Below are 16,760 nucleotides of genomic sequence, written 5' to 3'. Positions count from 1 at the left end.
GGAAACTGCCTTGAGCCCTGTAATGATGAAGAGGACTCATGATGACAGAAATGGTCAGTGGATATAGTTCGATGTCGACTTTGGTAGGTCAGGCTATCAAGTAATGGCCTAGTGATAGGCAAGTAGTTGCCCTGTTCATGGTCTCGTTTCGTCCCAAATAATAAGAACTGTCTTCCTCAGAAGTTCATTGTATTAAGATAGTAATTACACCTTGCAGCTAACACGCATGTCCAACCCTCTTTACAAACAAACTGCATTACCTGCAAATTATGTACGATTCATTGCCAACGAGGCTTTTCACACCACTACTATCTTTGCTCTTCCAAGTCCATAATTTTAGGAATTAGAAGTTGCAGATTTCCCTGTATACTTTCAGTGTTTGTCCCAACGTTGAGACCCAACAAATTATAATCCACACCCGCAAATGTTCTACGCTGCGATGAGAAACACTGTAAACTGAATTTTATGCTCCTAAGTAACTTAGTGAGAAACTTAAATATCGAGTCTAGTTGTATTTTATGTAGTCAATTGTACATCACAGAGTGTCCTCACAGCATGTCTTTGTGCGGTTAATACATTGTGTCTAAGTATGGAATCACCTCAGGATATTATTGCGTGTCTAGAAGAAACACAAGAATGAATAATGATACTATAGAGTCTGTTAGCTGATTTGACGCAGGCTGAATAGAACAAAATTAAAAACTGAACAAACCCTATAGGGTAGGAGCTATGTCGTGTCATCCAGCTATGATTTTACTGACAAGTAACAATTTTATCTCAGTTCCAATGTCTATAGTTTTTATATGGTTTAGACATGATCTTATGAAGTTATTTTTTACGATGAGAGCACTTTGCTCGAAAATCTGTTCATCTATTACTACATGTAATTGTTTTGGATTTTCTGATGAAGACACCCATAGTTGGCGTCAAAACCAGGTTAAAGTAAAGTCTTGTTGCAACTCGTTGGCTGTATTGTACAAGTCATAAAAGAAGACAGCTAAGTCTTGCAAAAGCTAGTAATTCTCATTTGCCATAAACACTTTCATCTCCTGTCACTGCAAACACTTTCACATAATCTTTCTTAACGTTTCACAAATTAATGGTGACTACCTGTAAGAGACTGCTTCACATCATTACACACAAGTAATTTACCTTGTTCATTGAACACAAAAAAATTGTTGCATTTTATGACAGAGCACACCAAAAGAAATGCAAGGATATCTCGAGTGCAAAAGATATGCAACCATATAAATTAAGTGGCATCTTACACTAAAAATCTGCTTGCTGTTTTACGACATAAATTAACTTTTTGTCTTCACTCTCTAATGTATTCATTGTTGAAATTGTAAATGATACCTCATCCACTACGAGACTGGCTTTATAAAGCGCTCTACTTCATCATCCACTTTTTTTATTATAAAATAATTATTCTTTGGTTCTGTTGTGCTCCGAAGTAGTGATGCTCACAGAAATGATTATAGGAATTAATAAGTGAAATGTGCCGGTTCTGGGTAAGAAACAGAGTTATCTCAGTTTAATTGTATTTATTGCCTATTTCATTACATCGACCTTTGATTCATACGAAATAAAAAAGTTTTGTGATATGCTTTTAGGATGTGTTCTGGCTGATATTACTAAATGACATTCCTTATAAAATGATATGCTATACAAATATTTATCTTAAACAATAGCTCTAAAAACAAAGCAGTCATTGGCACAAAAGTGCACTATGACTTCTTCAGAGATGCATTTAAAATTACTGTTTCACGAAAATTTTAATCAGCTCCTATCTGCAAAATGAAGATAAAGTACTATTCATAAAATATTGTGATGGTGAATTGTTTCCAGCTCACTGAAAATTATCAATGAAACAATTTCTAAAAATATATATACCAAATATTAAACATTATTATCATTAACATTATTGTTATAGTATACTTATTAGTCCTTCTTAATTCAACCAAACAACAATGACAATGTCTCAGACACTCGAAAACGTTCACACTTCATTCAGTTCTCTATAGTAGTTTACCAACAGAACTAACATTCTGAAAAGAACTTCTCTAATTGAATCTTACTTCAAGTTACTTTAAAGTCTTTACTTCTGTGAGTGTGAAGCTCTTATCCACTTCAAGTCACAATGAATGTACTGCTAGGAAAGACAGTAGTGTGTGTTTAATAACGAATACTTAATTAAAAGTTACTTAACAGCACCCAGCTAATAAACATGAATTACACAATAAACTGCAGATTACATGAATTAATCAATCAAGCAATGAACTGTATAATCACACAAATGAAGATGTTTGTAAGTAATACAGGTGATAGAACCAGTATTAAAGAAATATAAGTTATGTGCCACCCTAAAAGTAGGTCATTATGGGCTACAAAATTAGATGCAATTATGATTAATACTCTTTATGTTCATATGTATTCATTCACTCAGCCATTTTCTGCATTAATGAATGTTCTCCCACAATCCCATTCCTAAATAAATATATGAACATAGGACAGAAAAAACTATTATTGTGGCTGATTGAGAATGTAGTTATGTAATTGTATTATCTGGATTGAGCCTGCAACACTTTTTCTGGATGAATACCTCTACATGATGTTTGTTAAGAAAAAGATAAGAACAAGATGTCATTACATACTATACATCAGTACATATTACACAATCGTAATTCTCATTCAGGGGGTCCATTAATGGAGTGTCATAGTGTATCACCTAATGATGACTTGATGGAAAACAATCTCGATTTCGCTCTAACATGTTTCTGTTAAGAACACCTCATATTTTGTCAGACACAAGTAAAGATTAATAATCTCAGTTAAGAAAGCATTGTATGATTTGGAGATAGTGGTATCTGGAGAGTGCCATAAAATTTGGACTAGCTAAGAGATACAGAATCACATTTCAAAGAAACAGTGTGCTGAATGTGATATTGAATGTGAGGCTATTGGAGAGCTGAAAAACTGAGAAATTAAACAGAATACTAATAAATTAAAATATGTCATTCCTTGTACACATCAAATTTCCTTCTGCATTTCGTAACTACCCAAATAATCTGGCCTATAGTAAACATTCTATTCAAATATTTCCATCTATTTCTTTTGTTTATCATCTAAAGTAAAAACGTAACAAAATAGCTGTGTTTGGATTACAAATTACATCATTCAAAAGTACAATCTTCATTATTCAACAAACTGTGATTGCATTAATAATTTTACAACATTAGTATTTCACTATTCAACATATTTCGTATTATTGTTTGACTTATTCCATGTAAACCTTAATAAAGAAATATTTTAAGTATTATTATTGGATCTACATCTAAAGCATAGTTCTGTGTATTTCATAAATTATGAGTTCAGAAAACTGCACTTAATGCATATATATTCCATACTAAGTTATTTTATTATAGTTACAGAAATTCAGTTACCAGAGACCCTGCACTGGAAAGGATGATTATACAATTGTTCTCGCTTTTTTTGCCTCATTATTTTCATGTTTAATTCACTAATAAAACCTGCTCTGTGAATGTCCTAAGGTCACACCAAAATTTCAGTATAAAGTGTTTCTAGACTTCATAACATACTAGAACTCTCCAGTTTGTTGAGGTTGGTAGCAGCACTTAAGTACGTTATAGACAACTAAAGATATGTCTTAAACAACAATGATTGGTGGCGCTGTCTAACTGAGTTCTTCAACTAACTAAACTAAAATGTGTGTGCCTTTAGAATAAAACTGGAGCAGTACTTCTATAATCAAATCATGTACTGCAGCTATTCGTTACTGATAATTTACTGCTTGGCTTGTCTCAGAAAATCACTTTTGTACAAACTGTGAAGTAAACGCTGTTAGAACACTATGATTGTTCGTTCTTGGTAGTGTAACAGCAGCAATAAATATGATGCATTAAGCAGACTTCTCTTTGTGTGAGAAGTTAACAAATCGTGTAAATACTCTGACAAAACTTTCTAGAGAATTTCTCATATCTAAAAAACAAAATCTGAATCACTAGTCTAATTTATAAAAGAAATTTCATATATCAGAATCACTCGTGAAATACAAGACATTCTTAGTGATTTTGTATCATTCATTTATCATCATGTCCTGTTCAACACACATTTAAGACAGCGACAGAGTAACACATTCAGAATAAGTTTCCACCAACTGTAAAATCTAGCATTTTAAACACTTACTGGTTTGTAAATTACTTTACGAAATTATTCAGCTCTATAAAGTCTCACCTTCAGCTGCGAAATTCGTCTATTCTTGTAAACATTATTGCTCTTTAAGAATGCGAGTTCTATAGCCCTTGCTGCTAATTTATAATGCGAAACAGCTCCCTGTACGAAAATGAGCAAATCCGTATACAGTCCTACAACTGCTTGTTCTGTAACGTGTAACAGCAAAGGTAGAACTGTTCATCTCAACAACTGCAGCAGAATCACTTCACTGTAATCATCACAAATCCCCTGATTAAAAACCTTGTAAGAAAATTAATGCCCTTTATGAAGACTAGGCTGTTTCTGTTAACCCATAATCACATAGGTGGGTAAGGAAGGTGTTGCGTCGAGTAATACCGAGCATTTACACTTCCAAGTGTTATGACAGGACTGTATAAATGAGACAGTGAATGACTCTGATTTCAAAAATGTAGAAGTCAGTTCGATACATATATTTCTTTTTATTTGAGGCGCAGCCACAGAACAGGATTACAATCATTAAGCATTTGCAATGTGTGTTTGCGTTCGATCATGGATATAGCGTTTACTTTGTTCACCAATACAGGCTGTGATACACAAAGTCTGTAGATGCTTGACCGAATCCGGTTAAGCGAAACAGTGACTTGGTTCAATTATCTCTGCACCACGGAAACGTCCCTTCCCGAAACATGGCATGTAACATTTATCTTTAACGTTTCCGGTGCTATCTCTAGAAGTATGTAATAGGTACTGTGGAACATCACATTCGCTATACATTTGGTTGTTTTATTTTTGTATCAACTGAACCACTGAAACAACAATATTCTCGTACTGTCTACTATGATTCGTTGCTAATAGCACATCACATAATTCTGTGTGGCCGTCTCTACATGCCAGTCACGATTTACAGATTAAATTATAGTAACTGGCGTGCAGGGTCTCCTCTGTTTCCTTTCTTGTTTTTTTTTCCTCCTTTCAAAATTGGTAAAGAACACAAAATAAAGAAAAGTGCAATATATGTATATTTGGCCATCTGCGAAATTTCGGCGCCGAATATTACATCAGGCCCTCATTTGTGGACACCCCTGAATGACGACACTGCAACCGAGCGCCGGAACTTCGCTGGCACGCAGCGCGCTGAAATCGTGTGTGACTCGCCGTCGCGCGTTGTTGGGAATGGGAATGTGTGTGCACGTGTGTGGGTGTGAGTGTCTGTCTGTGTTGTGTGTTTCTGTGTTTTTGTTTTGTGTGTTCGGGTGGCGAGCGGTCCGCAGCAGCGCCGCTCAGACGAAGATGAAGGAGGCGCCGTTGGCGCACGCTGGGCAGCTTGGCTGGTCGTCGTGGTGCGAGAGGCGCAGCCACTTGCCATGGCAGTGCGGTGCTGACAGGGCTGTCCAGCGCGTGCCGCGGTCCGCCACGCCTGGCCCCGCGCACCGGTAGCCCAGCGCCGGACGCAGCGCCTGCGACTCGCAACGCACGCACACGCGTTCTCCTGCAACCCGACACACGGCCACACTGTATTTCTGTTTATTTACTTATTTATTCAACTTTACAAGATTAGCGTCATCAGGACACCTCTTAACATCTAACTAGGACAGTGGTTCCCAACCTGTCAGTAACTAGCCCCAAGGGGTAAAATGAAAAATTCTGAGGGGAAAAACAAAATGGGGCCAATGATGATTTAGTGGCTACTAAATAGTAACTTCGTTAAAAATAACCGCCACTACCAAAATATCGGCAGACTATTATGTAGGATATAATGGGTATAAGTTAGGAATTTTTATATGTGCTACTTTAATATGTGCACACATCGGTATGTTGGTTAATTGTCTGCATAAACTGGTCTTCGCACACACATGTCACAGACTTTATGACGTGATGTTTTCTGCATGGCCGTAACTGCACGCTCCTGTCAGTATAGACTAACCTCCACACTTCAACACTTGAGCTGCTGCCAATGAGAAAATAAACATTAAGCACTAAACATTAAGTAGCTGGAGATCTAACAAACCTAAAAATATACAGCTTGTAACAGCCGTAATAATAATAATAATAATAATAATAATTATTATTATTATTATTATTATTATTATTATTATTATTATTGTTGTTGTTTTTGTGGGAATCCACAGCCTCCAATTGCTCTACAAAAGAAAATATGTTCTTTAATATAGATGACCTTCACTTAAACCTGCTATTAGCGAATTTCGACGACTTGTAATTTTGTAGCACACGTGTACTCTTACGTATTACATGTCGTAATTGCACACATGTAAAGTAGACGTCATATCCCATCCTTACGATGTGAATGGATCCACATTGATATGACAACTGTAAACATATTATTGTCAACTACCCTCTAAGTTGGTTCTCAAGCTGTATTACTTAGAGCAAAGTCCGCAATTAGATCTTCACAGTTGGCATATCAGTGTGGAACCATTCACAATTTAAGGATGGAACATAACTTCCACATTTTACGTGCAGTAAAAAATAATTTGACAATTAAGAAATTTAATACGTTACAGTACACATGTGCTTGAAAATGACAAGTCGAAATTATCTAACAACAAATAAAGATAATCTCCATTACAACCTAATAGAGACTGTATTTTCTTTTATTATAATTATTAATCTGCTAATGAAGTAACCACTGATGTAACGTTGTTCAGTACGGCGTCCTCTGTGCCAAACAGAAATATCTGAACTCATACACAATGTTGTTGTTGTGGTCTTCTGTCCGGAGACTGATTTGATGCAGCTCTCCATGCTATCCTGTACAAGCATCATCATCTCCGAATAATTACTACATCCTTCTCAAGCTGCTTAGTGTACTCATCTTTTGGTCTCTCTCTACGATTTTTACCCTGCATGCTCTCCCCAGCACTAAACTGGTGATCCCTTGATGCCTCAGAACTTGGCCTACCAACCGATCCCTTCTTCTACTCAAGTTGTGACAAATTTCTCTTCTCCCTAATTCTATTCGGTACCTCCTCATTAGTTACGTTATCTACCCATCTAATCTTTAGCATTCTTCTGTAGCACCACATTTCGAAAGCTTCTATCCTCTTCTTGTCTACATTGTATGTATGTATGTATGTATGTATGTATCACTTTCATACATGGCTACACTCTATACCAATACTTTCTCTATATTCGATGTTAACAAATTTCTCTTCTTCAGAAAAGCTTTCCTTGTCATTGCCAGTCTACATTTTATATCCAGTCTACTTCGACCATCATCAGTTATTTTGCTCCCCAAATAGCAAAACTCCATTACTACTTTAAGTGTCTCATTTCCTAATCTAATTCCCTCAGCTTCACCTGATTTAATTAGACTACATTCCATTATCCTCGTTCTTCTTTTGTTGATGTTCATCTTACATCCTCCTCTCAAGACACTGTCCATTCCGTTCAACTGCTCTTCCAGGTCCTTTGCTGTCTCTGACAGAATTACAATGTCATCGGCAGACCTCAAAGTTTTTATTTCTTCTCCATGGATTTCAATTCCTACTTCGAATTTTTCTTTTGTTTCCTTTACTACTTGCTCAATATTCAGATTGAGTAACATCTGGGATAGGCTACAACCCTATCTCACTCCCTTCCCAACCATTGCTTCCCTTTCATGTATCTGCACTCTTATAACTACCAATTGGTTTCTGTACAAATTGTAAATAGCCTTTCGCTCCCTGTATCTTACACCTGCCACCTTCAGAATTTCAAAGAGAGTATTCCAGTCAGCATTGTCAAAAGCTATTTGTATGTGTGCAAATGGTAGAAACGTAGGTTTGCTTTCCTTAACCTAAGATAAGTCGTAGGGTCGTTATTGCCATGCGTGTTCCAATATTTATACCGAATCCAAACTGGTTTTCCACGAGCTCGGCTTCTACTAGTTTTCCATTCGCTTGTAAAGAATTCGTATTAGTGTTTTGCAATCATGACTTATTGAACTGATAGTTCGGCAATTTTCACACCTGTCAATACCTTCTTTCTTTAGGATTATAAATATTATATTCTTCTTGAAGTCTGAAGTTATTTCACATGTCTCCTACATCTTGCTGACTAGATGGAAAAGTTTTGTCATGGCTGGGTCTCCCAAGGCTGTGAGTAGTTCTAATGGAATGTTACCTGCTCCCAGGCTCTTGTTTCGACTTACATCTCTCAGAGCTCTGACAAATTCACGCAGTATCATATCTCCCATTTCATCTTCGTCAATGTCGTCTTTCATTTCAATAATATTGTTCTCAAGTACATCGCCCTTGTATAGAGCTTCTATAAACTCCTTCCATCTGTCTGCTTTCCCTCCCTTGCTTAGAACTGATTTTCCATCTGAGCTCTTGATATTCATACAAGTGACTCTCTTTTCTCCAAAGGTCTCTCTAATCTTGCTGTAGGCAGTAGTTATCTTACCTCTAATGATATGTTCTTCTACATCCTTACATTTGTCCTCTAGCCATCCCTGCTTAGCCATTTTACGCTTCCTGTCGATCTCATTTTTGAGACGTTTGTATTTATTTTCGCCTGCTTCACTTACTACATTTTCATATTTCCTTCCTTCATCAATGAAATTCAATATTTATTCTGTTACCCAAGCATTTCTACTAGCCATCGTCATTTTACCTACCTGATCCTCTATTGCCTTCACTATTTCGTCTCTCAAACCTACCCATTCATCTTCTACTGTATTTCTTTCCCCTGTTCTTGACAACCGCTCCCTAATGCCCTCTCTGAAACTCTCTACAACCTCTGGTTCTTTCAGTTTATCCAGTTACCATCTCCTTAAATTCCAACCTTTTAGCAGTTTCATAACCAATGAATTGTGGTCACAGTCCACATCTGCCCCTGTAAATGTCTTACAATTTAAAACCTGGTTCCTAAACCTCTGTCTTACCATTATATTATCTATCTGGAACCTTCCACTGTCTCCAGGCCTCTTCCACGAATACAACCTTCTGACATGATTCGTAAAACCAATTAATATGATTAAATTACGCTCTGTGCAAAATTCTACCAGGCGGCTTCCTCTTTCATTCCTTGGTTGAAATGGTTCAAATGGCTCTGAGCACTATGGGACTCGACTGCTGAGGCCATTAGTCCCCTAGAACTTAGAACTAGTTAAACCTAACTAAGCTAAGGACATCACAAACATCCATGCCCGTGGCAGGATTCGAACCTGCGACCGTAGCGGTCTGGCGGTTCCAGACTGCAGCGCCTTTAACCGCATGGCCACTTCGGCCGGCTTTCATTCCTTGCCCCCAGTCCATATTGACCTACTACTTTTCCTTCTTTTCCTTTTCCTAGTATTGAATTCCACTCCCCATGACTGTTAAATTTTCGTCTCCCTTAACTATCTGAATACTTTCTCTTATTGCATCATACATTTCCTCAATCTCTTCGTCATATGCGCAGCTTGTTGGCATACAAACTTGTACTAGTGTGGTAGGCGTTGGCTTCGTGCCTGTAGGCTACAATAAGGCGTTCACTATGCTGTTTGTAGTAGCTTACCCGCATTCCTATTTTTTATTCATTATTGAACCCACTCCTGCATTTCCGTTATTTGATTTTGTATTTCTAACCCTGTATTCACCTGACCAGAAGTCTTGTTCCTCCTTCCATCAAACTTCACTAAGTCTTCTTATATCTCACTCCACCCTACCCATTTTCCTTTTTAAATTTTCTAACCTACCTGCCCGATTAAGGCACCTGCCATTCCACGCACCGATCCACAGAAAGCCAATTTTGTTTCTCCTGATAACGACGTCCTCCTGAGTAGTCCCCGCCCGCACATCCGAAAGGGGACTGTTTTACCTGCGGAATATTTTGCCCAAGAGGACGCCATCATCATTTATCCATACAGTAAAGCTGCTTTCCCTCGGGAAAAGTAACTGCTGTAGTTTCCCCTTGCTTTCAAGTTGTATACGTCACACCCTGTATAATACATCATCAGCTATTTAACGTCTACTACTGGATAAAATACTCTTCTTAATATTTCCACCCACAGCTATCTTCATAACCATAAGTCAGTGTTGGTCCTGCATATCTTCTAAAGACATCTATCTACCTTTTACAAGTTTGTCTCCTTAGTCTTGTCTTATCTTCTTATTTCTTGGAATTCTGAGAAGAACTTTCTTTAGCCTCCTACCATCCATCTTATTGAGTACTGTCCAGCCCATTTCCCTTTCCTTTTGTTTTTCATCGCTGTCATTGTTACTTCTTCTATTCTAATCTGTTCCTTGATCCATTTATTTACTTTGCTGTCCCTCCCAGCAATTTTCTACATACATCTCTCCATTAGCCGATGAGCCAGCATAAGTTTTGGATGGTATTTCTGTTGAAATATCACTTTTCACTACAAATACGAACTGAATATTAGAGTTCTCTTTCATACACATTGAAAACTTAATTTTGAAACTTTATTTAGTTTGCTAACAGTGCTCAGTGTCAGCTTGACTCCTGCAATTATTGCTTTTCGTGCCCATCCCGTGGTAGTAATCACGTGCCACTGTAGTGAATTCTAAAAGTAACAGTTTTTCAGATTTGGTAAAATGACCTGAGCTGTAAGCCCGTTTTCAATGAATGAATATATCGAACTTCGATCCACAATACAATTTCATGGACTTGGCATAGGCAACAGATTAGAAACAGGTACTCGTATAACAGGGCAGGCATTGTTTAAGGTGTCGTTAGTAGCTGTTATTATTAGGAGAAATAAGATTACCGATTTAATTCGCCACAACTTAAAGCTGTTAAAGTAGTCTTTGGACTACAGTAGCAAGAAAGAAGTGAAGAAAAGTATGAACATGGTGCATATTTCGGATGTGTATGCGCCAACACCAAAACAAATGCAAAAATAAAATAAAATAAATGTTGTTAGAAATAAGCAGATACACACACCACTTTCGCTCATCAATTATACGTTTAGTGAAGACCATAGAATGCTTGAACAATAACTAAGTTTTATACAGAACTAGTCTCTATAAAAATAAGAGTAAAAATTTTGCAGTCTAGTGTTTAAATGGATCATAAACTTTATTTATCGTTTTACATGCTAGCTGAACCTGTGCAGGGGGTAGCGGTTTCCAAAAAGGGGGGGGGGGGGGGGACCACTGAACTATGCTCTACACATGTTCTGCACTTATATTCATTGCTATAATCTGTACATACAGTATACTACAGCATAAAACAGTTAGATATTACTGTAGTGCACAGATAGACAAAAATAAGCGCACTTTACATTCGCTCATGAGTACAACAACTGAGACAAGCCTCGGAAATGCAGTTTCAAACTATGAATTCTAGCAGCAATGGACATGAAAGAAAGGGACGGATGGGAGGTGCAGTAGGGTTAAGAGAAGACAAATAAAATAGAAAGGAACGTGATAAAAGGAAATATTATGAAGCCAGGGGAAAAGAAAGTGACGTGACTGATTGAGAAACGTATCAGTGGACGAAGACTGATGCATTTTCTACATTTACTGTCTGACAAAGTGAAAACTGTCCATTCGCATTAACTTGCGGGGAGCCGTTTCGACAGTGACAGGAAAAAAAAAAATATTCAAGCTCCTCCTTAAAAGCAACAGAACATTGAACTGTACGCACAGGGCAATGTTTCGTGCACCAGAGACGGAGTTTTCTTTCTTTTTTTTTTTTTTTTAATGGGCACAGCTATTGTGCTATGTAAAAGGGACTCATGACGGACGGAGCAAGGAGGAGATAAAAAGCAGACTAGCACTGGAAGAAAGAGCATTCCTGGCCAAGAGAAGTCTACTAGTACCAAACACAGACCTTACTTTGAGAAGTTTGGTGCACAGCATTGTATGGTAGTGAAACATGCACTTTGGGAAAGCCGGAACAGAAAGGATTCGATGCATTTGAGATGAAGTGCTAACAGAAGATTGTTGAAAATTTGGTGGACTGATAAGGTAAGGAATAAGGAGGTCCTCTGCAGAATCGGTGAGGAAGGGGTTATGTGGAAAACACTGACAAGAAGAAGGGATAGAATGGTAGGACAGCAGTGATTTCCATGGTACCAGAGCAAGCTGTACGGGGTAAGAACTGTAGAGGAAGACAGAGATTGGAATACATCAAGCAAATAATTGAAGACGGAGGTTTCAAGTCCTATTCCGAGATTAAGAAGTTGGCACAGGAGAGGAATTCGTGGCGAGCCGCATCAAGCAAGTCAGAAGAATGATGATTTTAAAAAAAGGTACTCGGCGCACTGCACACGCTCTATCGTCTGGTCGCAACCAACCTAACTGAGAGCATTCGCGGTTAGCTCTAACCGTCTAGGGTTCTCCACTGCTCATGCCGTATTACAATGATATGGAACAGACTACTGTGCACGAATTCAGCCATGTCAGCAGGAAAAAAAGAAAAAAAATTGGCGTTGAAATTCTCGTTACCAACTAAAATGTTCGTTTATGGAAGTGATACGTTTAAGCCAGGTGAGCGAAAGCTAAATATGTTCAGCTTAAGAAAACCAAACGAAGAACTCGTTTGGCGACATCACCCCTGAGAGGCTGCTTGAAATTGCTCGCACGACGACCTCCAGCGTTAATAAATTGGGAAACAGCTACCGTATAGAATTTTTCCTTTACGGTTATTTCTCAGCACAATCTCTCCTGGTCAAAATCCGCCTGAAAAGCTTGTAGGGGTGGACACGTGTTCGGAAACGCTTACTTTCCATGTTAGAGCTTATTTTATTACTTCTCTTCAAATCACATTAATCATGGAATGGAAACACAGCACCAGAACGTACCAGCGTGACTTCAAACACTTTGTTACAGGAAATGTTCAAAACGTCCTCCGTTAGCGAGGATACATGCATCCACCCTCCGTCGCATGGAATCCCTGATGCGTTGATGCAGCCATGGAGAATGGCGTATTGTATCACAGCAATCAACAATATGAGCACGAAGAGTCTCTACATTTGGTACCGGGGTTGCGTAGACAAGAGCTTTCAAATGCCCCCATAAATGAAAGTCAAGAGGGTTGAGGTCAGGAGAGCGTGGCGGCCATGAAATTGGTCCGCCTCTACCAATCCATCGGTCACCGTATCTGTTGTTGAGAAGCGTACGAGCGCTTCGACTGAAATGTGCAGGAGCTCCATCGTGCATGAACCACATGTCGTGTCGTACTTGTAAAGGCACATGTTCTAGCAGCACAGGTAGAGTATCCCGTATGAAATCATGATAACGTGTTCCATTGAGCGTAGGTGGTAGAACATGCTGACGAAACTGAAATGAGGTCTAACATGGAAATTAAGCGTTTCCGGACACATGTCCACATATCATCTTTTCTTTATTTGTGTGTGAGGAATGTTTCCTGCAAGTTTGGCCGTACCTTTTTGTAACACCCTGTATATGTGTGTGTGTATGGTGAACCTGAAATCGATCGACGAACTTGAAGAGGTGTTAGTGCGGACCTAAACAAGAAAAAAATTGCTCGCTATTATGGACTCTTAAATGTATATCTTAAGGGCTATGAGCACTTGTGCGTCTTCAGTGCTGTGAAAACATTTCGTCTGCTGCAAGCTCTTTGTTTTCCATATTTTGGGACGAGGTAGTATTAAGAAAATGTTCTTTAAACGTGGGCTCTAAAATGTATTTTTTGAGAACTATGAGCCCTTGTACAGTAGAAAAGGCGTGTGTCGTACTTCTCAGTAGCGAAGATAAACAAGTGCTCATCAAAAATACAAACGACAACTTGACTGGAATCCCGAAAACACATCCATGAAACAGTCGACAGAAGTCAAGAGAATCCACATTAAGATAGTAAATCGGCATGTCATTTTTAGCTGTCTCGGGCGCGTTCTCCGGCCTTTTTGCAGTTGCTACAGATCCTGACACAAAAACACAATCTTACAGCTATTTCTCATGATCTGCATCCTTACACAGAGAACAGCAGTTTTATCCTGCATTTGTTTAATAAACGTGTTTTTGTGAGTTTTTATTACTCTGGAGCATGAAGTGCGATGCAACTTCAAAGGATGTGTTACGACTGGAATGTGCTTGCAGCTGGCCAAGATCTTTCAGCGTTCAAAGTCACACGTTCGCAAGTCTTCTGATTTTTTTTTTTTTTTGGAGTTATTGAAAAGTCTCTATATGCAAAAAGCTTGCATGACAAGAATTTACCAATTCTCTTGTAACAAGTCGTATGACAGGTTACACCTATAATGGCTGTAGTTTCCTAGAAGCTTAAAAGTTTTGTTAAGTAATTTCACATAAATGTGTACTCCGCGTTAGCTGCTATGTTCTTGCCCGATGTCACAAAGTGGGAATCACTAAATAATCCTTCATATGCTCGAATAATTCCTTAATGAGTGCCTTTAGCGGTAATTATTCGAGCGAAAACTAGCGAGGAAGTTCTGCAACTGCTTTGGATTCATTTCTAAGGGATCAGCGCCTATTAGTTGGCTCTGTTCGGCTTAGATAAGTCTGCCCATTATAGCTAGGAGTTCGCAGAGTTCCAGAAACTCCCAAATTACGTCACACTTTTACGTTGATGGATTTATTTCCCTTATATTTGCGTCATATTAGGCAAGGAACATCCGTGGTCCCAGTAGAGTGCTTACTGGGGCAGATAGCAAAAACAACTTCACATGCGTTTTCCCTTCGTGTCTCAGTGAGCGAATCCTTTTGTATTAGTATTTCATACCAGCTGTTTAATTTAGCTTCATGGAGTAGACTGAAGGACCAGAATTGGCTCAGTGAAATATTACCAACACGGTCGTGTTAAACATGTTGCAGTAAGTAATTTCGTCTCTTTCCGCTTTCTGAATGTATTTTTAAAATGAAATCGTATTCCATGTACATATAGCACGCATTTTAACCTTGTACTCTTTGTTTCTGTGACCGAAAGTTTACATATCTTCAGGTGTAAAATAACTACGAACAAAAATTTTTAGTGTTTGAGGAGACAAAAAGAAACGCTTTCCTCGTGTGATAAAAATATCACAAGTACACCGTTTCCCCAATCGGGATCCATTACGATTTTTACGCTAGTTATGCTCAGAGACGGGGTTCAAACTGCCGTGCGATGAATACTTTTTTAGGAGTTGCGCTACAGCTATGGATTAATTTTTGGAGAGGTAGGCGAAACGTCTTTTTATTTCTTACTAGTACCAGACGGCTGGTAGTGCGCCAAAGAGTTTCCTGTTTGGAAACAGATGTTAGGGAGCTACCAGTTATGGTATTTCCCTTAAAACGAAGGTAAACGTCTCAGAAACCTTGGTCGCAACTTTTATGGATTTAAAAATTGCAGTAGTTTACGGAAAACCTCTTTTGTATCATGCACAATACTTTTTTTCAATTTTATTTATGCACCGAAGGACGCTTCATCTTTCTAGCAAGGCATCTTCATTGAACTTTTTTATTTTTTTTATTTTTATTTTTTTTTCGTTGTCAGATATTGGTTACAGATTTAAAAGCAGTCGATGGAAGCTTTTTATGCAAAATCGGGAAGGTACTTACACTGAAGCATCTAACTCATTATTTGAAGCCATGCAGTTTTCTCTCATGTGGAAAAGCACTTGGATGCTACACGTTTCCCGCAGACAGTGAGGTTATTGTAACACAACATTTCAGCTCTAATTTTCGGAGTTTTAAGTGTCACCAATGTTTTCTGAGTCTTGCCAACTTCCTGATTTTTTTGCTTTCTCTTTTTTTGTGTTTGATTTTTTTGTGTGCTGATGTGTTAATATTCCTCTAAAATAACAGAGAAATTAACTTTCTTCCAGACTTCTAAACGCAGCTAATATCCCAGCCTCTGTCACAACAGCTATCTTGTCCACATCCCGCTCTTGTCAACAGCCGCTCCGCCTCCATTTCTTCATCCCAATTCCCACACAATTCTCTATCGGAATTCAGATCTTCCTTAACAGTTATTGTTGCTGTCATTTGCAGCCGGCCAGAGTGGCCGTTCGATCCTAGGCGCTGCAGTCTGGAACCGAGCGACGGCTATGGTCGCAGGTTCGAATACTGCCTCGGGCATGGATGTGTGTGATGTCCATAGGTTAGTTAGGTTTAATTAGTTCTAAGTTCTAGGCAACTGATTACCTCAGACGTTAAGTCTCATAGTGCTCAGAGCCACTTGAACCATTTTTTTTGTCATTTTGCAATCCTTTTCTGTTTATTATCCCTTCTGCTTCTGATTGTACTAAACGTGGCTTCAAACGTACTAAACTAATAAGCCATTCTGTTATTCTTGATGCTCTTTATTATTCTTAATGTCTGTTATTATTATTATTATTTTATGAAATGTGTATTATTGTGTATTAGTGTAAGTTTTTGTATAGGTAATGGTCCTGGTCCGATGTAACACAGGGAGTTAGGGCATGATCTTATCTCGCCAAAATAGTAAATAAGACCCCCTCCTCGGCAAGAAATTAAACCTTAAACGTACAGGTACGTTACAAAATCTGTATCAGAAGAAATTTAAACAAGGTAACGGGTTGCGTTCACATCGGGTCTCCAGCCGTAACATCTCGTCATCTGGACACAATGTTTCGGCGGTCCATCTGGCCTCGATCTTCAGGTGAGTAGGTCGTCGCA

At 38.5% G+C, this 16,760-nt stretch overlaps 1 protein-coding gene across 1 annotated transcript in view; it reads right to left on the bottom strand.

Annotated features, from left to right (window-relative positions):
* Positions 1 to 1,530: 1,530 nt before the first annotated feature.
* LOC126419388 (somatomedin-B and thrombospondin type-1 domain-containing protein-like) overlaps positions 1,531 to 16,760 on the bottom strand; it is a 359,147-nt gene continuing 343,917 nt past the window's right edge. Inside the window, exon 5 of the mRNA XM_050086575.1 lies at positions 1,531 to 5,704. Within this exon, the coding sequence (XP_049942532.1) occupies positions 5,496 to 5,704 (209 nt within the window). The 3' untranslated portion in view covers positions 1,531 to 5,495. The remainder of the gene's footprint in view (positions 5,705 to 16,760) is intronic.

Source organism: Schistocerca serialis, chromosome 9 (genome assembly GCF_023864345.2).
Source record: "Schistocerca serialis cubense isolate TAMUIC-IGC-003099 chromosome 9, iqSchSeri2.2, whole genome shotgun sequence".
NCBI classification, from domain to species: Eukaryota; Metazoa; Arthropoda; class Insecta; order Orthoptera; family Acrididae; genus Schistocerca; species Schistocerca serialis.
Note: the sequence above shows the minus strand (reverse complement) of the source record. Positions and strands in the feature narration are given on the sequence as shown.